This window comes from Dendrobates tinctorius, unplaced genomic scaffold (genome assembly GCF_039654945.1).
Source record: "Dendrobates tinctorius isolate UK_male_01 unplaced genomic scaffold, ASM3965494v1 ptg000191l, whole genome shotgun sequence".
NCBI lineage: Eukaryota > Metazoa > Chordata > Amphibia > Anura > Dendrobatidae > Dendrobates > Dendrobates tinctorius.
Window position 1 is genome coordinate 19651114 of NW_027361858.1, and position 27366 is coordinate 19678479.

A 27366-nucleotide genomic window follows, 5' to 3' on the forward strand; every position below is an offset into this window, starting at 1 on the left:
CTGCAATTTTTTTTTCCACAAGGGTAGCAGGATAAATTGGACCCCAAAAGTTGTTGTACAGTTTGTCCTGAGTACGCTGGTGCCCCATATATGGGGGGGAACTATTGTTTGGGCACACGTAAGGGCTCGGAATGGAAGTAGTGGCGTTTTGAAATGCAGACTTTGATGGAATGGTCTGCGGTCGTCATTACGTTTGCAGAGCCCCTGATGTGCCTAAACAATAGAAACCCCCCACAAGTGACCCCATTTTGGAAACTAGACCTCCCAAGTAACTTATCTAGATGCCTGGTGAGCACTTTGGACCCCCAAGTGCTTCACAGAAGTTTATAACGCAGAGACGTGAAAATTAAAAAAAAAAAATTTTTCCACAAAAATATTTTTTTAGCCCCCAATTTTTTATTTTCCCAAGGGTACCAGGAGAAATTAGACCCCCAAAGTTGTTGTGCAATTTTTCCTGAGTACGCTGATACCCCATATGTTGGGGTAAACCACTGTTTAGGCACACGTCAGGGCTTGGAAGGGAGGAAGCACCGTTTAACTTTTTGAACGCAAAATTGGCTGGAATCAATGGTTGCACCATGTCGCGTTTGGTGACCCCCTGATGTGCCTAAACAGTGGAAACCCCTCAATTCTAACTCCAGCCCTAACCCCAACACACCCCTAACCACAGCCCTAACCCCAACACATCCCTAACCCTAATTCCAACCCTAACCATAACCCTAACCCCAACAGACCCCGAACCCTAATCCCAACCCTAACCATAACCCTAATTCCAACCCTAACCCTAATTCCAACCCTAACCCTCCTTCCAACGCTAACCCTCTTTCCAACCCTAACCCTCTTTCCAACCCTAACCCTCTTTCCAACCCTAACCCTCTTTCCAACCCTAACCCTCTTTCCAACCCTAACCCTAACCCTCTTTTCAACCCTAACCCTCTTTTCAACCCTAACCCTAACCCTCTTTTTAACCCTAACCCTCTTTTCAACCCTAACCCTCTTTTCAACCCTAACCCTAATGGAAAAATAAAAATAAAAATATTTTCTTTATTTTATTAGTTCTGCCTACCTATGGGGGTGATAATCGGGGGGTTTATTTACTTTCTCTTTCATTTTGATCACTGTGAGAGTGATCAAAATGAAAGAATGGAATCTGCAGCCGGCAGATTCGGGCGGGTGCACTGCGCATGCGCCCGCCATTTTCAAAGATGGCGGCGCCCATCATCCGGACCCGAGGGACACCGGGAGGGACGGGGGACTCAGGAGGTACCGGGGGGGATGAGGGGGGATCGGAGGCTGGTGGGGAGCAGAGGGAATGGGAGGGGGGCAGATGATGACAGCGGCGGCAGATCGCCGCTGTCATTCAGTTGCGGGGGGGCGATCGCCGGTGGGGAGGGGGGTGGAATCGGTGTCTCCAGCCATGTCCGATGCTACAGCAGCGTCGGACATGGCTGGATTGTAATATTTCATCAATTTTCATTGATGAAATATTACTATCGCTCTGATTGGCTGTTTCAATTTTAACAGCCAATCAGAGCGATCGTAGCCACGTGGGGGCGAAGCCACGCCCCCTGTGGTGAATTACAAAGCCCCCTGTATCTGCGGGTCGGGTGACTTTTCAGTGACCCCGGTCACCCGACCCGCAGGGGGGCTTTGAAGTCATGACGCCACATAGGCGTCACTGGTCAGATTTGAACCAGGTTTCATGACGCCTATGTGGCGTCATTGGTCGTGAAGGGGTTAAGCTATTGCTGAGCCTGTAGTCAGATTAACCCCTGATAAACTGAACTCTGATTAATACACTGCCAGGTCTGTGACATCATGCAACCACAAGTTTGGATGTGTGTAGGGCAACAAATGGAGCCCACATCGAACTGCACTGAATAGGTATGAAACTGGGAGTTTTTCTTTTATTTGAAGCAGATTTCACATTTCTATCGTCTTTTGTTGCTTTCGAGTGACTGGTCAAAAGTGCACCATTACTTTACGGACACACTGTATATATAAGAATGACCTCTTTTACTATGCTGCTACATTTTTCAAAACCAAAAAATCATTTATTCTTTAAAAGACATAAATGGGGCTCTGTGCAGGATAGGGCTCTAACTACCTATATACAGCAACTCCCTCCTCCGCCCACCACTGCCCCCTCCAACTTCCCTAATCTCTGCTGAGGACTTCGTCATGCACTTCAAAAACAAGATAGACCAAACACGGCAAGTCTTTATTATTCAGCCACCACAACCCCTTTTTATACCAGACCATGCCCAAACCCCATAACCTCCTTATCCAGCATCACTGAAGTGGAGCTTGCTCATTTTCTCTCCAACTCACACCTCACCACTTGTGCACTTGACCCCATCCCATCCCACCTCCTCCCCAACCTCGCCACCACTCTTATCCCATCTCTAACCCACCTCTTCAACCTATCACTAACTTCCAGTATCTTCCCTTCTGCTTTCAAACATGCTACAATCACGCCTATTCTCAAAAAGCCAACCCTCGACCCAACTGCTATGTCCAGCTATCGCCCAATATCGCTGCTCCCATTTGCTTCCAAACTCCTGGAGCAGCACGTCCACACTGAGACAGCCCTGACCAAAGTTACTAACGACCTACTTACAGCCAAAGCGAATGGACAATACTCTATACTCCTCCTTCTAGACCTGTCCTCTGCCTTTGACACAGTTGACCACTGCCTCCTACTACAGATCCTCTCTCTTCCTTTGGCATCAAAGACCTTGCCCTATCCTGGATCTCCTCATACCTCTCCAACCGCACATTCAGTGTCTCCCACTCCCACACGACCTCATCCCACACTCTCTCTCTGTTGGAGTCCCCCAAGGCTCTGTTCTAGGACTGCTACTCTTCTCAATCTATACACTTGGCCTGGGGCAACTCATAAAGTCCCATGGATTCCAGTACAACCTTTATGCCGATGATACCCAGATCTACCTCTCTGGCCCAGACATCACCCCTCTGCGCTCCAAAATCCCAGAGTGTCTATCAGCCATATCCTCCTTCTTCTCCTCCCGCTTCCTCAAACTGAATGTGGACAAATCTGAACTGATCATCTTTCCCCCATCTCACAGATCTTCCTTACCTGACCTATCTATAACAATTGATGACATCACGCTTTCCCCCGTACCGGAAGTCCGCTGCCTCGGAGTAACCCTTGACTCTGCCCTGTCTTTCAAACCGCACATCCAAGCACTCTCCACCTCCTGCCACCTCCAGCTCAAAAATATTTCCAGAATCGTCCCTTCCTCAACCCTCACTCTACTAAAATGCTTGTGCATGCCCTCATCATCTCCCATCTCTACTACTGCAACATCCTTTTCTGTGGCCTCCCTGCTAAAACCCTCACACCTCTCCAGTCCATCCTTAACTCTGCTGCCCGACTAATTCATCTCCTCACTACTCCTTCGCTTCTCCCCTCTGCAAATCTCTTCACTGGCTTCCACTCCCTCAGTGTATCCAATTCAAATTGCTAATACTGACCTACAAGGCCATCTATAACCTGTCTCCTCCATATATCTCTGAATTAATCTCCCGATATCTTCCCTCACGTAATCTCCGATCCTCCCAAGACCTCCTTCTCTCCTCCACACTTATTCGCTCCTCACCCAACCGCCTCCAAGACTTCTCCCGACGTCTCCCTCTGGAATTCTTTGCCCCAACACGTCCGGCTATCAACCACACTCGGATCCTTCACACGGAACCTGAAAACCCATCTCTTCAGGAAAGCCTACAGCTTGCAATGATCCCTGCTGCCCCCTCACCACTTACTGGAGCCACTGCCTCACCATCACTGGAGCTGCTGCAATCCCCCAACCTACTGTCTCCTTCCCCACCATCCTTTAGAATGTAAGCCCGAAAGGGCAGGGTCCTCTCTCCCCTCTATCAGTTTGTCATTGTAAGTTTGTTTACTGTAAGTGATATCTGTAATTTGTATGTAACCCCTTCTCATGTACAGCACCATGGAATCAATGGCGCTATATAAATAAATATTAACAATAATAATAATAATAATACAGCAGTGTATTGTTCTTTTTCTAAAATTTTAGACTTAAAGGCCCCTTCAAACGGTCAGGAAGTTATCCTCTTTCTATGCTCGGATAACTTCTAAACTTGACAATACCTCTTTTAAGAAAGCAAGATGGCAGATATTTGTCACCAATGTGGTTGGCCTTAGTGATGTAAGTCCCAGGAGAAAGTGCACTAGTAACAATAGCTTACTGAGATGGTTTTATTTTGACTGGATTTTGGGTCCAGGATTTAGGAGCGGCCAAAAGATCCTGGGTCGGAAAGGTCACTTCCATTCTCCAGTCCTGGTTTTATAGGTCTAACAGGCAGTCAGGTTAGATCAGCAGTGTGTGTTCTGTTGGAACTGGAGAAATGCAGTTTATGGTGGACAGTCTATGCTACAGACTGAGAAATGCCTGTAATACCAAGTTGCTCAGACCGTTTAGATTTACCGGTACTTTGCCTTGCTCAGCGAAAGGACTCTTTTGTTATTCATTTGTGCTGAAGAAAGGTTGCTTTCAATTTGCAGCAGTAAAGTTTATGAAGTACAATAAACTATATTCTGTTTTGATATAAAAACCCTGTGCCTATGCGTATTTATGTGGCTACCAGAGAGCTGAACCCCCCAAACCTTCAATATCTGTGATACTGGGGAAATGTAGCACATGGAAATAATTAAAAAAACAGAAGTACAGTCATGGGCAAAAGTTTTGAGAATGACACAAATATTAATTTTTACAAAGTCTACTGCTTCATTTTTTCTAATGGCAATTTGCATATACTCCAGAATGTTATAAAGAGTGATCAGCTTAACAGCAATTACTTGCAAAGTCAATATTTGCCTAGAAAATGAACTTTATCCCCCAAAACACATTTCAACATCATTGCAGCCCTGCCTTAAAAGGACCAGCTAACATCGTTTCAGTGATTGCTCCATTAACACAGGTGTGGGTGTTGATGAGGACAGGGCTGGAGATCAATCTGTCATGATTAAGTAAGAATGACACCACTGGACACTTTAAAAGGAGGCTGGTGCTTGGCATCATTGTTTCTCTTCTGTTAACCATGGTTATCTCTAAAGAAACACGTGCAGTCATCATTGCACTGCACAAAAATGGCCTAACAGGGAAGAGTATCGCAGCTAGAAAGATTGCACCTCAGTCAACAATCTATCGCATCATCAAGAACTTCAAGGAGAGAGGTTCCCTTGTTGCTAAAAAGGCTCCAGGGCGCCCAAGAAAGACCAGCAAGCGCCAGGACCGTCTCTTAAAAGTGTATTAGCTGCGGGATCGGGCTACCAGCAGTGCAGAGCTTGCTCAGGAATGGCAGCAGGCAGGTGTGAGTGCATCTGCACGCACTGTGAGGCGGAGACTCTTGGATCAAGGCCTGGTCTCGAGGGCAGCAAAGAAGCCACTTCTCTCCAGAAAAAACATCATGGACAGACTTATATTCTGCAAGAGGTACAGGGAGTGGACTGCTGAGGACTGGGGTAAAGTCATTTTCTCTGATGAATCCCCTTTTCGATTGTTTGGGACATCTGGAAAACGGCTTATTCGGAGAAGACGAGGTGAGCGCTACCACCAGTCTTGTCTCATGCCAACTGTCAAGCATCCTGAAACCATTCATGTGTGGGGTTGCTTCTCAGCCAAGGGAATGGGCTCTCTCTCAGTCTTGCCTAAAAACATAGCCATGAATAAAGAATGGTACCAGAATGTCCTCCGAGAGCAACTTCTCCCAACAGTCCAAGAGCAGTTTGGCGATCAACAATGCCTTTTTCAACATGATGGAGCACCTTGCCATAAAGCAAAGGTGATAACTAAATGGCTCAGGGAACAAAACATAGAGATTTTGGGACCATGGCCTGGAAACTCCCCAGATCTTAATCCCATTGAGAACTTGTGGTCAATCATCAAGAGACGGGTGGACAAACGAAAACCTTCAAATTCAGACAAAATAAAAGCATTGATTTTGCAAGAATGGACTGCTATCAGTCAGGATTTGATCCAGAAGTTGATTGAGAGCATGCCAGGGAGAATTGCTGAGGTCCTGAAGAAGAAGGGTCAACACTGCAAATATTGACTTGCTGCATTAACTCATTCTACCTGTCAATATAACCTTTTGCTACTCATAATATGATTGCAATTATATTTCTGTATGTGATAAAAACATCTGACAAACACACATAAAAACCAGAGGGCAGCAGATCATGAGAAAATATAATATTTGTGTCATTCTCAAAACTTTTGGCCATGACTTGTATGGTGTAATTTATATCAGTTTTCCTAGGGCTGAATGAATTGTTGCGTGGTGCAGACATAACGGGCCTAGTTTACTAAAACTGTCTAAAAGAATGTTTATATTTGTTGTCAATAGCAACCAATCAGAGCTCAGCTTTTATTTTTTTACCACTGTAGTAAGGTGAAATTTGTGCTGTGGTTGGTTGCTATGTGGGGCGAATTCCGATTTTCTTTTAGACATTTTTGATGAATCTTGATCAACTTAAATATTGGAGTGCAGCTGGAAATGTATTTTACAAAGTTACCATACAGCCATGAAAATAGATGTGCTATAAAACATACACTGTCAGCACATATTAACAATTTTGATCCTAAAGTAGAAGTGGCCTCTTGTGTGACAGGGCAAGAGGTGATCCAGTCAGCTATACGAAAGGATAATTTATTGGAAGAGAGAGATTGCCTCAGTCAACAAATCCAATTAGTATTTTCTGCTTTACTTCTGGACATAAATTTCAGAAGATGTTCTCTACAGGAAATGAAATTGTATTTGCATTTCATAGCTTCACAGATCAATAATGTACTGATTTGTTTTTCTTAGATTGAACAAGTGAGTCAACTCTCTGCTCTCGTACAAGCACAGCTGGAGTACCACAAGCAAGCAGTGCAGATTTTACAACAAGTGTCCGTGAAACTGGAGCAGAGGTAAGTTCTGTATTGTACTTATGGTATATACAGTATTTTATAGAGTATGTAAGGTTATGTTTTTTTTCCTAAAAAATGTCTTAAGGGAACCAGTCACATTCTGTCCTACAGTATTAGCTGCAAAATTTGGGACATATCTATACATGCAATAGTTTTTCTTGTTGTTATTGGAATGTTAACATTGTAGATTCAGACTGAAAGTGGCAAAACCATGAAGGAATACACATGGAAACAGGGATTAAAGAAATGTGTAAAACAAACCAGAATATGTGTTAAACCTTAATTCCTCTAACTATCCTGCTTTAATTCTGATGCCAGCTTTACACCTCTTTGGTATTCTATCAAGCAGCGTCATCAGGTAGTCACCAGGAATGATTTTTCAACAGTTTTGAAGGAGTTCCTATAAGTGCTGAACAGGTTTTGGCTGTATTGCCTTCACTCTTTGGTCCAGCTCATCCTGAATCATCTCAGTTGGGTTGAGGTCGGGTAATTGTAGAGGCCATGTAATCTAATACAACACTCCATCCCTCTCCTTCTTGATTATGCAGCCCTTATAAGTAAGTGGCGTGTTTTGAGTCTTTTTCCCGTTGCAACAGAAATGATAGTTTTGCGAAGTGTAAACCAGATAGGATTGCAGAATGCTGTGGTATGCAAGGTGGGAAAGAGCAATTTGAGTTTTTGAATAAATCACCAACAGGTTCAACAGCAAAGCACCTCCACACCATCACCCCTCCCCCATTTGTCATAGTGGGCACTCCATATGGAAAAACCATCTGTTCATCTTTTCAGGATATTAAAAACACATGGTGGTACCAAAAAATTCAAATTTTGCCTCCTCAGACTATACTTCAGAATTCCACTGATCTAATGTCCAGTCCTTGTGTTGCTGTGCCCAAATACGTCTCTTTTTGTTTGCAGACCTCAGTAGTGGCTTTTATTCAGCAATTCGACTAAAGGCCTGCTTGTTTTAGTCCCCTCTGGACAGTTGTTGATGTAGAAATCTGTCTCCTACTTGATGTCTGTGCATCATTTATAGCGGTTATTTTCTGAGGTGCTATCAATATGTGTTTTATGAGACTGGTACCTCTGATGCACTTATCCTCTGCAGCAGAGGTCATTCTTAGGCTAAGTACACACTTGCGTTTGCAAGAGTGCGGAGGGCTGTGTACTTCCTCCCTTAAGCCCCACCTACTTTTGCACACCTGCCCTTAAGCTCCACCTGCGTTGTTTTTACGTGCCCGCTGACTGCACGGGAACGCAACATGTTGCATCCGCATACAACGCATGTCCCTGCATACCCAATGTTAAAGATTCATACGCAGGATACAGGCGGAACTTAAGGGAAGATGTTTGGAAGTAGGCGGGGCTTATGGGAGGAAGTATGCAGCCCTCTGCACACTTGCCAAACTCAAGTGTATACCCGGCTATAGTCTTCCTTTCTTGAGATGGTCCTCATGGGAGATAATTTCATCATAGAAATTGATAGTTTTCATAATGACACTTGTGGATACCTTTATGTTTTAAAGTCATGATGGACTTTAGTTTCTTTTTACTTAGTTGAGTGATTCCTCTCATATTTTGGATTAGAACGCTTGAGAAATAAGGCTCAGCACTGTATGGAATTGTGTATCAACACTGCCTCTGCAAAATACACCTGATGGTCACAAATTTTTTCTGAAGGCCAGTGATTCCACTACTGAACTCTTGATGAGGCATACCTGTTCTTTTGAAGGCATTTCACATGACTACCTGATGAAGCTGCTTGAGAGAATGGTGAGGGGGTGGAAAACTGTCATCAGAGTAAAGGGAGGGGGGTAATTTGATTAATCTAAAGGTTAACACATCTTTTGGGTCGTTTCAAATGTGTTTCTTTACTCACTTTTTTCATATTTGTTCTTAGTGTTTTTGCTGCTTTCAGTTTGAATCTACAGGGAGGGCCATTTATATAGATACACCTGGGTGGGCCATTTAAATGGATACACCTAAATAAAATGGGATTGGTTGGTGATATCAACTTCCTGTTTGTGGCACATTAGTATATGGGAGGGGGAAAACTTTTCAAGATGGGTGGTGACCATGGCGGCCATTTTTGAAGTTGGCCATTTTTGAATCCAACTTTATAAATGACCCACCCAGGTGTATCCAGATAAATGGCCCACCCTGTATAATGTGCACGTTCGAATAATAACTGTCACGTCGGCGGCTGTAGCCGCCGCCGTCCCAGCAACAGCGGGGCCCGCCGCCGCCTTACCTGCGCTCGCCGCGCCGCTCTGTGCCCGCCTCCTCTTCCTTCTCCTCCGTCCGGCATGTGCCGGCTTCCTGCAGGCGCCTTAGGCCGCGGGCGCGCGCTCTGCAGATCCTTTAACCCTGCAGCGCCCGCCCAGCGGTCTGAGCGCCCAATCAGCCGACTTCTACAGGGTATATCAGGCGTCTCCAACATGGTGGAGACGCCTGATTATCGTGTGGATTCCCCAGGACGGCCATTACGAGTATTTGGTTATGCCCTTTGGTCTCTGTAATGCCCCGACGTTTTTTCAGGAGTTCGTTAATGAGATCTTTCGAGATCAACTCTACTCTTCTGTCGTGGTATACTTAGATGACATACTCATCTTTTCCTCCGACTTATCCACTCACAGAAAAAGTGTTCGGCTGGTTCTGCAACGTCTACGGGAGAACAGACTCTACGCCAAACTAGAAAAGTGTCTGTTCGAGCAGTCCTCGTTGCCCTTCCTAGGGTATATCATCACGGACTCCGGAATAATGATGGATCCCGAAAAATTGGCTGCCGTGCTCAAGTGGCCACGTCCAGTTGGAGTAAAAGCCAGCGGTTCCTGGGTTTTGCGAACTATTACAGACAGTTCGTTCCCTTCTTCTCCTCGGTAACCAAGCCCATCTCTGCTCTGACCAGGAAGAGGACCAAACCAAATGCCTGGACTCCAGAGGCTGAAGAGGCCTTTCTTGCTTTGAAGCAGTCCTTTGCTACCGCCCCGATTTTACATCGACCGTTGGTCAATAGGCCCTTCATCCTAGAAGTGGATGCCTCTTCTACTGGTGCGGGAGCGGTGCTTTCTCAGCGGACGACTTCTGGTCAAGTGGTACCGTGTAGATTCTTCTCTAGGTCGTTCTCTCCCGCAGAATGCAATTATGCCATTGGGGACCGGGAATTACTGGCCATTAAGATGGCCCTGGAGGAGTGGCGGTATCTTTTGGAAGGGGCAGTTCATCCATTCATAATCTTCACGGATCACAAGAATTTGGCATATCTTCAGTCCACGCAAAGGCTCAACTCCAGGCAAGCCAGGTGGTCGCTATATTTCTCCCGGTCTGACTTCAAACTCCATTTTCGACCGGGGGACAGAAACATCAAGGCAGATGCTCTGTCCAGGTCCCTACAATCACCTGAGGTTGAGGAAGGTTCATCTCACATCATTGAGCCTGCCAAAATTGTCACCGTGGCGCCCGTGATGCTTTCTCCCATTCCGCCAGGCAAGACCTTCGTTCCACAGAATAAGAGGTCTGAGGTCCTGGATTGGGGGCATTCTTCCAAGGTTGCGGGTCACATCGGGGTCAAGAAAACCCTCAGCCTTCTTTCGTGCTACTACTGGTGGCCATCCCTTCGCCAAGATGTGACTGATTTTATAGCCTCCTGTACGGCTTGTGCTCTGAACAAGGTACCAAGAAGTCTGCCGTCCGGCCTGCTCCACCCTTTGCCTCCTCCTGAAGCCCCTTGGCGACAAATTGGTATGGATTTCATCACTGATCTTCCACGTTCTTCCGGATGTACTACCATCTTAGTAGTGGTCGATCGGTCCTCCAAAATGGCCCATTTCATCCCTCTGCCCGGATTACCCACGGCATCTGAGCTGGCCAAGGTCTTCATACACCAGATCTTTAGGCTTCACGGACTCCCTCAACGAATTGTCTCCAATCGCGGAGTCCAATTTACCTCCCGTTTCTGGAGGGCACTCAGCAAGCTCATGGGTATATCTCTGGACTTCTCCTCTGCTTATCACCCTCAGTCCAATGGGCAAGTTGAGCGAATCAATCAGGTATTAACAGCCTACCTGCGTCACTTCTCTAACGCCCATCAAGACAACTGGGTGTCTCTTCTGCCATGGGCAGAGTTTGCCCACAACAACCATCCCAGTGAGTCCACCACCAAAACGCCGTTCTTCGTAGTTTCCGGCCAGAACCCTGGTGTTCCACTACCTCTCCCTACGCCTTCTGGTGTTCCTGCAGCAGATGCCCTCACCACCGAATTTTCTCAAGTCTGGAAGGAGACCAGAGAAGCTCTTGAAAGATCCAGTATCCGGATTAAAAGACATGCAGACAAGAGGCGCAGGGACCTTCCACCTTACCAACCTGGCGACAAAGTTTGGCTGTCAACTAAGTATATCCGTTTGAAGTTGCCTTCTTACAAACTGGGTCCTCGGTACATCGGCCCGTTCCAGGTCTTGGGACGCACTAATAACGTGGCTTATAAATTGAAGTTACCGGCTTCGCTTCGGGTCCCTAACGCCTTCCATGTCTCGCTCCTTAAACCTGTTGTGCTGAATCGGTACTGCTCAGTTCCCCCTTCTTCTCCTCAGCCAGTAGGGGCCGATGATGTCTTTGAGGTGAAAGAGATTCTTGCCGTGAAAAAAGTTTGGGGGCGTACCCTCTACCTCATTGATTGGAAGGGTTTTGTTCCCAAGGAGAGGTCCTGGGAGCCTAAAGAGAATATTAATGTTCCTCGTCTTTTAAAGAGGTTTTTGTCTAACCTCAAGAAGGGGAGACGTAAAGGGGGGGTACTGTCACGTCGGCCGCCGTCCCAGCAACAGCAGGGCCCGCCGCCGCCTTTCCTGCGCTCGCCGCGCCACTCTGTGCCCGCCTCCTCTTCCTTCTCCTCCGTCCGGCGTGTGCTGGCTTCCTGCGGGCGCCTTAGGCCGCGGGCGCGCGCTCTGCAGATCCTTTAACCCTGCAGCGCCCGCCCAGCGGTCTGAGCGCCCAATCAGCCGACTTCTACAGGGTATATCAGGCGTCTCCAACATGGTGGAGACTCCTGATTATCGTGTGGATTCCCCGTACGGTATCCTGGCCTGGGTGTTTAGGGGTTTCTCCCCTTCTCACTCCTTACACTCCTCTGCCCAGTCCTGTACTCCGTGTCTCCCTCCTGTACTCCGTGCCTCCGTCCTGTGCTCCAGTGCCCAGTCCTACACTCCACTGCCCAGTCCTGTGCTTCGTGTCTCCGTCCTGCACTCCGTGTCTCCGTCCTGTACTCCAGTGCCCAGTCCTATACTTGAGTTCTCAGTCCGGCACCCTCCACTCAGTCCTTCGAGCCGCCCCTCTTGGTTCTAGCAGTCACGGCATCTGTCTTCCTAGGGTCTGCCCCTAACAGCCCCTGTATAGGGTCGGCACCACCTGGCGCGCTCACCCCTGGAAGCTCCAGTGCCGCGATCCAGAGGGTCCACTCTCGGACGTAACCTATTTGTTATCACAGCATACGTCACAATAACAAGGAAAAGCTTTGTTCAAACTTTTGACCAGTACTATATCTGTAAGCAGCATTGTATAGACCTAGAGGAGCAGAGTAGATTGATATTTTATTATTATTATTATTATTATTTATTTATATAGCACCATTGATTCCATGGTGCTGTACATAAGAAGAGGTAACATACAAAGTACAGATATCACTTGCAGTAAACAAACTAAGAATCACAGACTGATATAGAGGGGAGAGAGGACCCTGCCCTTTCGGGCTTCCATTTTACAGGATGGTGGGGAAGGAGAGAGTAGGTTGGGGAGTTGCAGCAGCTCCAGTGATGGTGAGGCGGTAGCTCCAGTAGTGGTGAGGAGGCAGCAGGGATGATTGCAGGCTGTAAGCTTTCCTGAAGAGATTGGTTTTCAGGTTCCGTCTGAAAGATCCGATTGTGGTTGATAGTCGGACGTGTTGGGGAAAAGAATTCCAAAGGATGGGGGCTATTTGGGAGAAGTCTTGGAGGCGGTTGGCTGAGGAGCGAATAAGTGTGGAGGAGAGAAGGAGGTCTTGAGAGGACCGGAGATTGCGTGAGGGAAGGTATCGGGAGATGAGTTCAGAGACATATGGGGGAGACAGGTTATAGATGGCCTTGTAGGTCAGTATTAGTAATTTGAATTGGATACGCTGAGGGAATGGGAGCCAGTGAAGAGATTTGCAGAGGGGAGAAGCGGAGGAGTAGCGAGGAGAGAGATGAATTAGTCGGGCGGCAGATGGATTGGAGAGGTGCGAGGGTGTTAGCAGGGAGGCCACAGAAAAGGATGTTGCAATAGTCGAGGCAGGAGATGATGAGGGCATGTACAAGCATTTTAGTAGAATGAGGGTTGAGGAAGGGACAGATTCTGGAAATATTTGTGAGCTGGAGTCGACAGGAGGTGGAGAGAGCTTGGATGTGCAGTTTGAAGGACAGTGCAGAGTCAAGGGTTACTCCGAGGCAGCGGATGTCATCAATTGTTATAAGTTGGATAAGGAAGATCTGTGAGATGGGGGAAAGATGATCAGTTCAGATTTGTCTACATTGAGTTTGAGGAAGCGAGATGAGAAGAAGGAGGATATGGCTGATAGACACTCCGGGATTCTGGACAGCAGAGAGGTTACGTCTGGGCCAGAGAGGTAGATCTGAGTGTCATCGGCATAAAGGTGGTACTGGAATCCATAGGACTTTGAGTTGCCCCAGGCCAAGTGTATAGATTGAGAAGAGTAGTAGGGGTCCTAGAACAGAGCCTTTGGGGACCCCAGCAGAGAGAGGGGGGATGAGGAGGTAGTGTGGGATTGGTAGACGCTGAATGTGCGCTTGGATATATAGAATTGTTGCAGAGAGTTCAGTATAACTTTTTTATATTCATTGAAATTCCAGCTCATGCTATGCTTAGCAGTCAGATAGGTGGTTCTAATCCTAGATTGACAGCTATTTCTATATGCCTAATCATACAGGGAAGGCTTTCAATCACTGAGTAGGACAAACCACTTGACTGCTTAGCATAAAGAGAGCAGGGATACAAGATATGCTGATTTGTTCCACACAAATCTATGCATCAATCTGCCCCCTACTCATTTTATGTGACACAGCACACTGCCAGCAGAGTTGTTCAACTTGACAGGTTTATTTTAAGGCCGGGGTCACACTTGCGAGAAACTCGCACCAGTTTCGCGTCTTAATACCCGCCACTGCCGCCGGCACTTGGACGGGAGCGCTCAGCTGCATGGAAATACATGCAGCTGCACACTCCGGTCCCGAGTTCTGGCGGCAGTGCTGGGGATTGAGACGTGAGACTCGTGTGAGTTTCTCGCAAGTGTGACCCCGGCCTTAGAGAAAGTACACATTTAAAAAATAGACTATAAGATTAAAATTTTCTTTTGTGTTGTGTTTGGCTGGTTGATATAAAGTCGGACACAACTGATAATAAAGCTGTGCACTGTGTGCTTCAGTCCAGCCTTTATAATTAGATAAAAAAACTCAGCAGTCAATAATTATTGGCTATTGTAATAGTCTGGCACAACAATGGAATTGCTGAACACCTGAAACTATGGGATTTATTCTGGCATTTGTTTCCCTTTATTGTATGATTATCATTCCACTGGGGAGAAGCAATGGCTGGACAACACATTAATATTATAGGAGCTTCCTGCTTTCTTGGCTACAGTGTGTTTTAAAAAATCAAAGTGTGCTTTACTTACCCTCATCTGGTTCAAACACTGAGTCTTCGCCACTGCTCAAAGCGTCTGTTATTGTTTACATCATTGGCGTCACATCGACAGTGCTGCAGCCGATCAGTGACTTTGTGCCGACGACTACAGCAGAGCCACTGAGCTCTGTTCTTGGCTGCCATTCTGATGACATGATATCCGCACAGAATACAATAACATACATCGAGAGACTCAGCACTTGTTCTGGGGAGTTTGAGTAAAGCTCATTTTGTATTTTGTTTTTTTTAAAACGATCTGCAGCGGGGGCAGAAGATTTTTCCGAAACTGGAAAATCCGTTAGTGCATTTCTCCATTTTTCTGGCTTTAACTTTGTGTGAATAGCCACATATTTTTGCATTTGAATGCTTACACATTTCAAACTTTATATTTTTCAAAATGCCTTTGTGACTTAAATATTGTAGAATGAACCATTGACAATAATTTTAGATGAAATAGGTTACCAGTTTGGCTTCAAACACCCTGCATGCTTGCTTTTTCTCACTGGTGCTCAACAACTGCTGGAGACTGAAGGTCACTTTTGAAGGGTATTCTACCACTAGAGTTCAGTTTAGAAGTAAGGGGTACTTCACACTAAGCGAGATCGCTAGTGAGATCGCTGATGAGTCACCGATTTTGTGACGCAACAGCGATCTCGCTGTGTGTGGCACACATCAGTAACCGGTCCCCCCGCCGAGTATCGCTGATCATGCAGGAATGTCCTGGGCCATTGTTTGATCGTTGGTCTCCCGCTGGCCAGCACGCATCGCTGCGTGTGGCAGCGGGACACCAACGATCAGCAAGCTCCCAGCGCTGTAAGCAGACGCTGGGAGCTGGTGTCCAAGGTAAACAGCGGGTAACTAAGCGCTGCGCGCGCTTAGTTACCCGCTGTTTACCCTGGATACCAGCGTCCTCGCTTGTCCTGATCGCTGGTGAGATCTGCCTGTTTGACAGCTCACTAGCGATCATGTAGCGACGCACCAGCGATCCTGACCAGGTCGTATCGTTGTCGGGATCGCTGGTGTGTCGTTTAGTGTAACGGGACCCTAAGCGTTCCTAATCAATAGGCTAGGCTTACTGAAGGAACAGCTAAACATTATGTGCACTCTAAGGTTTGTTTTTTGTGGCGGTCAAACATGTTGCGTTTTCAAGCAAAAACCATATTAGGAAACTCTACTATATCTCACTTTCTAGATGATTTTTTCCTTCTGAAGCATTTTATGTTAGCGGTTGCTCCCTGAAACATTTTCTTTTAACAGTTTGACAAAGCTTTTAGCATTTTAATAGATGTTTTATTGATGACTTTCTAACATTTTTGAGAACCAGTTAAGCAGTGAATAAATAAGTTGTGATTTTGAGGTGAAAACCCTCCAAAATGTTTACAAACTGATGAAACACATGTACGGGCTCCTTTGTGTGTGTGTGTGTGTGTGTGTGTGTGTGTGTGTGTGTGTGTGTGTGTGTGTGTGTGTGTGTGTGTGTGTGTTGGGGGGTTTGTTAACTTTCCCATTGACCTATGTTGTAAAGCAAAGGAAAAAAAATTAAAAAAGGCTAAAATTTTGCAAAATTTGATTTTAATAAAAATACTGGAAAATTAAAAAAAAAAAAAAAACTACATTTCAGTACAATGTTAGCAAAACACTTCAGGAAATATCAACAAAACACTATAAAAAAAATGACAAAAACACTTGGAAAACACTACATAGAAGGAGTGCTTTCACAACGCTTGAAAAAGTTATTGTTTTTAACTATTTCAGAAAAACTTTGTGTGCACATAGCTTTAGTATGTAGCAAAATAAATACATTCAAAATGTATTCTTCAACCCCATAATAAAAACAGCTTATAGAAGTGTAAAATGAAAAAAGGAATAATATTCCCCTTACCAATACAGTTGTTATGGACTGACCTGGGTTGGAGTAATGGTATTGCAACCAATAAGGGCAGCACTGGCAGGTAGCGTAGTCAGGAACAGCCAGAGGTCAGTACACACGAGTTATAGTTAAAGGATCAGCAAGTTGCGTATTCAGGAATAGCCAGAGGTCAGTACATGGTAGCACCATTATAGTCTTGGATGAAGCTTGACTAATGACTGGGAGCTCAATAATCTCGCAAGGAAGGAAGTGCAATGCCAAGTTGAAGTAGGTAGATCAATCAGGAGATTACAGGGTGGAGCCAATCAGGAATTCAGGGTGGAGACAATCAGAAACAACACAGGTACTAGTATCTGGAATAGCAAAGAAGTGTCCAGAGAGCTGAACAGCTCAGAGGGAAGAGCTGTCGCCTGGTGCACAAGAGCTGCTGGCTTCAAGTCCTGACACCAGTGCTGTGTGTCTGACAACTCTTCACTGTTCATCTAGTTAACTATAACAATATTCACAAGGTACAACTTATATGTCTGAACCAGGAACAGATTAAAAATGGATACATTTCAATTAAAGGGTTGTATGGTTAAAACAAGTCATCACCATTGCTCTGGATTAGAGATACATTTTTAATCAGTTGGGTTTGACCAATAAGATTTTCACTGATCTTTTATCCCCATTAGAATGGTGTGGCATTGAGCATGCTCGATTTATGCTGTAGAGCTGCCAAGTACTGAGGTCATCTTTAGCACCTATCCTGCTGATAGGTGATAACTTGTTTTAACTGGACAACTCTTTTAGTTAGTGATGGGCGAGTAGCATCGTTGCTCGGGTGATCTCCGAGTATTTGTGTTCTCGGAGATTTAGTTTTCGGCGTCTCAGCTGCATGATTTGCAGACAGGCTGAATACATGTGGGAATTCTCTAACAAACAGACATTCAACACATGTATTCAAGCTGTCTAGAAGTCGCAAATCATGCAGCTGAGGCAACGAAAACTAAATCTCCCAGCACGCCAAAATACTCGGAGACCACCCGAGCATGCTCGGGGAGACCTGAGCTACGAGTATACTCGCTCATCACTACTTTTAGTCTTAGGCTGGAGTCACACTAACCTGCGCAAAATACGATCCGTATTTTACATGCGTAATACGGAAGAATGTCCCCTAAAGAGTGCTCCGTATGTCATCCGTAATCAAGGTGTGGTCGCGTATTTTGCGCATGTCAGCATCCGTATGCAATCCGTATGGCATCCGTATGGCGAGATTTTCTCGCAGGCTTGCAAAATGGACATTTAACGGTTTTGAGGCCTGCTAACAATTTAAATCATTAGCCTGCACCCTATTTTGACACTCAGAAACAGGTGGCTGCCTACATTCTGTACATTTGTCACCTTGCTTTCACGAGGTGTGTTGGTGTTCTTTGTGCAGCATGGCAGAGGGTCTGACATTCAATACAACTGAGCAGGTTCTCTTTACCTGGCTTTTGTCACGGCGCTTTGGGCAACCATATCCTGTGATAGTGGATCCGCGGAGGAGGAGACGCATGTGGGTCCATCCACTTTTGAGGCAACGACTCACAAGAGGTCATTTTCACCGCCTCTATTCGTCTCTGCGGGAGCATCCTGAGAAATTTTACCAGTACTGTCGTATGAGCATTTCCACATTTGTTCGCCTCTTGGAGACAGTGCGCCCTGGGATCACCTTTCAGGACACCAGGATGCGCAAAGCCATATCTGCAGAGGAGCGACTTCTACTCACAATACGGTATGTACTACACAACCACATTCTCTATGTTCATAATGTGTGTGTTAATTTATGTTTTTTGGCCTCCTTGGACAAAGTTTAATACCCTCATCTTACTCAAAATATGTTTCACCTGACACACCAGAATGTTACATCTAATATGTCCTGCATATCACTTAGTCATTGTGCAACCAAATATGTGTGTGTTGTTCTCTCTCATTTCCTACCAAGTTTGGTCGGGATGTAACTGATTTTTTTTTACTTTAGCCATTCTAAACTGTACTATTTCTGTTGTTCTACAGCTTCCTGTCCACTGGCCTGTCTTATGCCGCCCTCCACCATGAGTTTCTTATTGGAAAGTCAACCATTTCAGGCATAGTGAGGTCTACATGTGCACAAATCTGGACAAGACTCCATCAGGTGGTCCTACCTGAGCCCAGGATGGAAGACTGGATGAGGATATCAAGGGACTTTGAGGAGGACTGCCAGTTTCCAAATTGTATTGGGGCCCTGGATGGAAAACAAATCAGGGTGCGCAAGCCGCCGAACTCAGGCTCCCAATTCTTCAATTATAAACAATACTTTTCTGTTGTATTGTTGGCTCTGGTAGACCCTCAATACAAGTTTATAATTGTTGACATTGGGGCCTATGGAAGGACGGGAGACTCTAGAGTCTTCAATACTTCCATAATGGGTCGGCGGCTACGCAACAACCAGTTGGATCTACCACCACCACGCCAGCTACCAGGCTCCCCCGAACAATCAGTCCCTTATGTCCTTGTGGCAGATGAGGCCTTTCAGTTATCACGCAATGTCATGAGGCCATATCCCCAGCGCAACCTTGACCACAGGCGCAGAATTTTTAACTTGCGCCTATCACGTGCTCGGCGACTGGTGGAGTGTTCCTTTGGGATTCTTTGTGCCAAATGGCGGGTACTCCAGTCTGCCATTCAGTTGAGTGAGCAAAATGTAAATGAAGTTGTCAAAGCCTGTGTTGTTCTGCATAACTTCACCAGGATACATGACTGTTCCTCCTCTGATGTTGTTGTGCGTAGGCCGGACAATGTGCGCAGGGTGAGACAACCTATCATCCCTCAACGTAGACCGCTCTCTGGCCTCAAAGTGCGTGATATTTTCACAAATTACTTTATCTCACCTGAGGGGGCAACTTCTTGGCAAGAGAATGCTGTTTCTATGTTATAATTTGTTTCTTTAACTGTGTCTAAATATATATTACTCAAGCCTTTATGATTCTATGACTGTTTCATTGCATTGGTTGGTGTCGGTTAGTATGTTGTGAGGGATTGTGAAAAATCACACAGAGACGTTAACTTGTGTAGACAACTTTTTAGTTTTGCCTTTTTTTTTGTTTGGTTTGCTTAAAGGCAAACATAATTTTGCCAGAACACAAATTTGGCAATGGCCAAAATGACCCTTTGTGCCTTTTTGAACTTGGTGTAACATTAAAACATTACAGAAAAAAAATGCAGCAAACAATATGCAACAACAACATTGCTGCATGCCTGCATTAACCTTGATTAGGCAACAACAGGTGAGCTCCATCACCTAAATAAAGTCAATAAGATAACACTCACATTTCCTCATAATGTTATCCAATCATAGAAAGATTCCACCATGACAGGCAAGGCTACCTCACAGCTTTCACACAGATATTACCTGTCTGTAGAACAGACAATATTTAAGCATGCTATACTGGAAAGGATGAAAATACAAAACTCACTTGTTAAGACATAGAGAGAGCGTGATATTCTGAATGCTGGTCGCCTCGAATTGTTTTACTAGAGATTGCTAACAAAAAAGGTGACTACTTAACTAAGGCAAGCACGCCTTGGCTATGCGTTAGCAAGTGGGTAGTGTATTTTCATCCTTTCATGTAACAGTATAGCGCATTTAAAGATTCTCTTTTATACACACATGTAATATCTGTGTGAAAGGCGTGAGGTAGCGTTGCCTGTCATGATGGATTGTTTCATGTGTTTGGAAAACATTGTTTAAAAATGTGAGTGTTAAATTATGTTCTAAACGTTGGTGAAGGAGAACACCAGTTTTTTTGTCTAGATTAGAAGCACCAGTTACATGAAACTGGACATCACCAAACTTTGTAATCATAAATCCTCATATGTAGGGGAAGGTGAACGTGGAGGAACAGCCTGTGGGTGCTGCTGGACATTGTGGCCAACATCGCCCTGTGTGGGGCCATACTGTTGGCCATGATGCTGTAGTTGTCCAGCCTCCTGTGCCTGTTGGTGATACTGGCCAGAGTACTGATGATGGTGAGGGGCTTCTTGTTGCCTCTGGTAGGCCCGTGGCTCATACCCACCAAGATAGCCAGATCGTCCCCAACCAGGTTGGGACCAGCCTCCAACACTGGGTGGGTACAAGTGGCCATATTGGTGGGGTAGGCTTGAGGAAGATATTTGGGGCTGCGGAATAGAAGGATGGGAAGGGGGAGGAAGGGGTTGAGGTGTAGTCCCACGTATTAGGGGCTGTTCAGACCCTGCTTGAGCAAGCATCTGTGTGGATGGTCTCATGCGCATTAAATTTCTTGGTGAGAGCTGCCACCTCTCCAGAAATTCAAACACCTCATATGGGGTATTGGGGGGGGTGCTTGCATCAAGCAGGATCTGAATACATCCCCTAATACGGAGCCTGACCTCACAGGTAAGGGCACGGAGATAAAGGGTGAGGCTACGTGCATAGGCCTCCTCACCATCATCTGTAGTGACTCTGGACAAGTAATTGAGCACCCCTGTGTCCACATTGGTCCTGCTCTCTTGAATGGTGACCTGGCCCCTTCTTCTTATTCGCCGTGATGCTAGAGCAGCCTGTGGGGAGGGTCTGATCTGGGCAGTTGGGCTGCTGCTCAAGTTGCCCGGCTCTTCCAGGATGGGTGAGGTTGCTGCAGCAGACCGTCCTGGTGGTGTGTTGTGTAGGGCAGCCATTGTGTGTTCTGGTGATGCCTCCTCTTCAGCCATCCTTCTTGTAGGGGGAGAAGATGGGCCAGCCACCTCATCCCCTACAGGATCTATAATGGCCTCTGCCTCTGAGGCCGTTCCTCGATCCGTAAGGTTGGATTGAGTTCTGTTATGAAATAGAACAGAGGCAAAAATACATCAATATTTTTGTCCCTGTAAAGTATTTGTGTAAAATGTTTTTGTGTCATTTGGTGTGAGGTATGTACTTACGGTCTCAGAGCCAGAATTGGGGCGAGGAAGTTCAGCCGGTCATAGTAGATGTATTTTCGCTTTACATGGCCAGCATCCCCACTCCTGGACCGCTGCTGGCGTTCCCGGCGGTAGTGGTCCCGGATGCTTCTCCACCGTTTCATCACATCTTCCACTGCAATGTGACAGGAAAGATTGTTAAAATCACATATTTGAGAGGTCACATTTTCGAACAGTAGTCTAGGCATGGGGCCTTCTGGGGTGTGCGTTCTACCCATGGTGGCATATGTAATTGGGCAGATACACAGGGTCTCATTAGCTCCACTGAAACTAATTTTAGTGGCTAAGAGGATGAGGAGCTTGTGGCCTAACCCCTAATTATGGCTGTGTGAAGCCACGTGTCACATCCTAATGTAACGGCCTCATGAGGCTAATAAAAGTACATGCACAGAAAGGGGGGGTGCTGATTGTAGAATCATTTTATAGCGCGCGCTAAGGTTAATGATGTTTTTATGGTTGCACTTACGAATTTTATGCTGCTCATCACGTGGTCTGTCACCAAAGTCATGATACATCTGGCGACAGATGCGCCTCCATGACGCCTCCTTTCTTGTGCGGTTCGCATAGTTTGCGTCACGTGGGTCCCATATTTCTGGACGCTCCTGCACCAGCACAATGATCATCTCTACATTAATATATGTGGACGCCATGCTGCTGCTTGACTCCGTGGAGGCTGACTTCCTGGATGTCTGGAGCGGTTTTTGAGCTCATTTGCATGTCTAGGCTTCCTGATGATGGATTGGCCCATTTCCTGTTCTCCAGCCAAAAGACCTGCGTATTGCTCGCAGGTCACACGTGTATTCCGTGTGTAATCCGTATTTTTTGCGCACCCATAGACTTGCATTGGCGTACTACGGGCGTAGTACGCTGACAATCGCAGCATGCTGCGAGTGGCACGGAGCGGAGGATACGGATGAGAAAAATACGCCTGGTGCGAGTGACCCCATAGGAAAACATTTGTCCGTGTCTAATGCGGGCTTTTAGCGCCTCTCACTCTCCTGTATTCCTCGCCAGTGTAACCCCGGCCTTACAAATATCATACAGTGGAAACTGTGTATCAAATAACATGGAGTCATAGACCACCAAGAAATGATACAAATATCACACTTTTATTGATTTATTAAAATTTCAACGTGATTACAAATCCATGTAAGAGGAATTCAAGTAGCTGGAGGAATACAAGGATGTGATTAATTAATTTGCTGGTAATATTTGATGGACAATGGAATGCAGGTACCAGTCAACAGTCAAAATTATAAAGTGGTAATGTACAATACCCAGACCAAAAATTTACATAAAAACTCAATAGAAATGCAGAGTGCAAATACACATGTCCCTAATGGAAAAAAAAAATTAAGAATAGCGATGAATATAAATATAATGTACAATCTGCTGCAATCCTAATATTAAATATTAACAATCACTCACAAATAGGGGCACTAAAGTTCATATATATTATCTGAAATCAAATAAGCTGTACAGTACAGTAGCCATGCAAAATAGCCAATTACATGCAAATGTAATTACCAGATAACATTACTTGATTTTATCCATAATATATATGTGTCTAATCAGCAGGAGATAATGGTAATGTATACGTAACCTTGCTCAGAGCTGACTTGAATAGATTAATAATTCACTGGAGATGCTTACCCATATTAGCCCTACACCTCTGTACTCCTCACAGCCACTGTTATTCCGGTTGCAGCAATAATGCGCTAAACGACGTGATCTCTGCGATCAGTCACTGGTTGTAGTGGTGCCATCTGGACAAGCCTGAAGGGCTCCATGCACAATATGAACCTGTTAGCAAAATGGAGGTTTGGTCAATTGTTGGCTCAGCAGCAAATTCTCCTCACTCCTCCATACACACGAGTGATCGCTTTGCCGACTAATCTCGCCCAGAATGAAACGATTGGCATTCTAAAATCGGCAATGCCAAATATCTATATTGGTAAAATGGCATTCCCTGCCCTACTATTCGATGAACAAACTAGTGCTAACCCACTTTTATGCTTGAGGTGCGTCTGCATTTTAACCACTTGATAGCTTTGATAAGGAAGCATTTCTACTCAGATGATCTTAAGAATATTTAAACCTAAAAGTGACTCAAACAGGTCTGAACTGGGACAAAAAAGCAGCCCTCACACAATAACCTGACTAGCCCACATATAATAACCCAACCCAACAAGGAAAATAGCTTGCAATGCAACCTTCATTGAAGTCTGCTTTATTTTGGCGTGACTCTCTCCATTCACTTAAACATACATTATAACCACATATACTGTATGTGTTATCGCTGCATGTGGTTCTATATCAACACGACGGAAAATGCAATTGAATCACAGAAATGCCTACATAAACAGTCAAGGGCAAAAGTTTATTACCATTACGTGACCAAAAGTATAACCAATTATACTGCCATAAAATGACCATTGCTCAGATGCCAGTTCTACCCAGGAACGCTGCAGAGTATTACTACTATGCTGCAGATGAAACCAGTGAAATCAGTAATGATCAGACAAACAGGCGAAGAACATAAAAAATTAAGGAGCATTTTTCATCGCATTTGATCTGTCCATTTTAGTATGTACTTGTATTCACAATAGAATAACCTTTCTGGAGCATCTTCAAACCCTGCATTGCGCTGCAAAAATGCCGCTGGCCATAAAAGTCCACCAAAGCACCACAAACAAAAGCACTTTAGAGGAATTGTACAGTACCTGGACTATGCCTTTTTCAAATGAAGTAGACCCCATTCTAAAAGAAAAATGACAGCTAGGCCTGGGTCACACTTGCAAGTGTGATGCCAGAAACCTGCGTGAGTCTCTCGCATCAATACCCGGGACCGGAGAATGCGGCTGCATGCATTTCTATGCAGCTGCACACTCTGGTCCCGAGTGCCAGCAGCAGTGCCGAGTATTGATGCGAGAGACTCACGCGAGTTTCTCACGTCATACTAGCAAGTGTGACCCCGGCCTTACCATCTCCACCGCCGTAAAAGAGATTGTCGTATGACATTGTTATGGCACATGAGTCCTACAGCCAATCAGCAGCCACTATTTGGCAGCTGCGCTCTCACTTTCCTCAGACAAATGGCAAACAATGGAAGACGTGATAGTGCATCAGCCATTAGCAGCTGCTGATTGGCTGCAGGTTTCGCTTGGCACAACAATGTTGCGCAACCTCGGAAGACCCGATACCAATATTGCTGGAACACTGCTAGACTTGAGTATACTACTTTATTTAAAAATAAGTTGTCCAGGAATTCACCAAAAATTTTGACTTTTGGTGTTTTCATGAGCGTTTCACCCAGTTCCACCAAAATTGCCAAAGCTAGAGCCAAGCATGATATTTCTACGCATCTAGATCATGGCAAGCTGTGGCATATTTTACGCCAGAAATCTTGCTCCAATCCCTGACTGAAGTAGGATTTGTGGCTAGGCGCACAGAGGAGTGCACCTCTTAATGAATCACGCCATTCTCTACTCCTTCCCACCGGGGCCATATCTTTTTTTTATGCTGTGGGTAGAATTTCTTGTTAATATCTTCCTAACATTAAATTCTAAACTATATTTACTATATCATCATAAATTTGGCACACTGGAAAACTTTTTTTGGACCATTAATCTAGAAAACCAGTTTTTCAATGCAATTTAGGTGGTTGTCTCGATGTTTCACTGAATCTCCAAATGTGCTGTACAAGACTTAGTCCTTCTCTTTGTGGCTCTATACTGTTTTGACTTTGGGCCATCTTTTTTCCATGCAGTAAGAGTCCATATGTGTGTGGGAGTGTAGGGGTGGAAAGACAGCTGTTCTCGTAAAACTACAGTAGTAGAAAGTGTCTCAATCTGTGTTATATCAAATGCCATGAAATAACCGAATAAAAGAACTTGTATGAATTCATTTCTCATGTGGTATTGCTATGAAACGGGATGATTAGAATCATTCCTTGAAGCGCCTTACTCTACTTAAATGACCTCAATGTAATTCTCTAGTAGGGCAGACTAGTGAATGTTTCTGTAGCACAGCTAAAAAAAATATTACAAGCAATCTGATGTAATGTTATGATAACTGAACTTAACAGAATTGCCTGGCTCATAGTACAGCCTGATAAAATGCTTTGATAACGTAGCTCGATAAAATGACGTAGCGATAGAGCTCAGATTGAATACAACTTGTTAAAACATCGCGGTGGAATGTTAACATGGAATCAGTCAGTCATGAGCTGATAGATGGCCAGATAGCATGCACTTGGTGAAATGTCGCATTAATAAAGCTTAATAGATCTTTGTTATAGTAACTGCTGATAAATTGCTTTGACAAATTAAGCCTGTGAGATTTTATCATGTCGGGTTGTCACGTTACATATTAATAATACCTTCATATTTACAATGATCCTTGGCATATCTTCATATTTCACTTGATGTGCAGATCCCTAGTAGAGGTGTCATTAAAAAGACATCAGACACAGGGTGGTATATTCACTCCGCATTTGACCTAAGGCGCATACTCTTTTGTATATTTCAAATGAAAAATTTTCACATGGCCATCTTAAAGAGATTGCCCACTACTTTAAGTTAACCATAATGGGCCCATTCATGTGTTCACCAACTATAGTGGCACCACTTTCATACTTGGTACTTTGGATGGAATATGAAGGCTGCAGTGGTCACATGATGCCCCCGACAGATGTTGATGCCAAAAGACTGGCGGGGGCAGCATCCCAACGGAGAAGGAATTAGGTTGATCTGGTAGGGGATTATAGATGCTTTGTTCTCTTGCATTTTCTTCCTGCTTGACCTTACCGGGTGTGGGAGGTGGTTTGCTCCTGATTTATTAACAGTTTGGCCTGCCCAGTATGGTTTCACCTCTGGTGTGAACTGTGCATTCTCCAATGCCACAAGCTAAGGAAGATTTGCCTATGCTGCTTTGGAAGAACTCAGGGGCATTGAAGCTGGCCAACTTCCGAGCAGCACTTGAACTCCATGATTTGGGCAGCAGCCACCACTGCAGAGGTTTGATTGAGCAATAAATAATAAAACTAAAACTCTCTCTATTCTTGAGAGCAGGGAGGATATTTAATAAATAAATTGCTAATTCTTGTTCTTATAATCAATTTAGCAATTTCAACCATTGCCAAAATTGAGAATTCCCATTCACTGGTAAGTTTTAAAGTAGTGAACCACTCATTGAACATGGGTGTTGACGTCTGTCACTGGCCTAAACACAGACCCAGTGGTTGCCTCATCACAGCAGCTTGTGGCCACCATTGAAAAGGGCAGAATGATTCTTCTGAGCAATGCAGCTTCCATCTATAAGTAAGCAGTCCTCATGTGTCATAGCAAGCCAGAAAAATAAACATTTTTCTGTGAAAAAACCCTTTTAAATCTTGAAATTTCTCATATACAAATTGAGTGAATATGCACTGCAAGCTTAGAGTGCCAATGCAATGAAAAGATGAACATGTCTATATATTTATTTTTAAAAAGTGACAACAAGGATTCAAATAAAATATCTACATAATAATTTAAAGGATAATTACCATTTAACACTTTCATGATAGAGGCATGAATAACTCCATCAAGCTCTGACAGCTAGAGGTGGTGCTAGGGAAACAGCCAAGAGCAGCTGAACTATGCTGTTTCTGTAACATGCATTACTTTTGTTTCCATAATTATTTTTTTTTAAATACTCCTATATCAAGGTACTGTGAAGACTTCCTAATTGTGGAGTCCTTTGGTGTTTTTCTTTATATCACATCCACCTAATGTGTCCAGTGCTTATGAGAAAAATCCTTTGTAAATATGGTCACCAATACTGGACATACTGGGTAGTTTTTCTGAGGGG

At 44.8% G+C, this 27366-nt stretch overlaps 1 protein-coding gene across 2 annotated transcripts in view; it reads left to right on the forward strand.

Annotated features, from left to right (window-relative positions):
* SH3GL2 (SH3 domain containing GRB2 like 2, endophilin A1) overlaps nucleotides 1–27366 on the forward strand; it is a 285217-nt gene that overhangs the window by 240667 nt on the left and 17184 nt on the right. For both annotated transcript variants that reach the window (XM_073552479.1, XM_073552480.1), the window contains exon 7: nucleotides 6859–6962. In XM_073552479.1, coding sequence (XP_073408580.1) covers nucleotides 6859–6962 — 104 coding nt within the window. The remainder of the gene's footprint in view (nucleotides 1–6858; nucleotides 6963–27366) is intronic.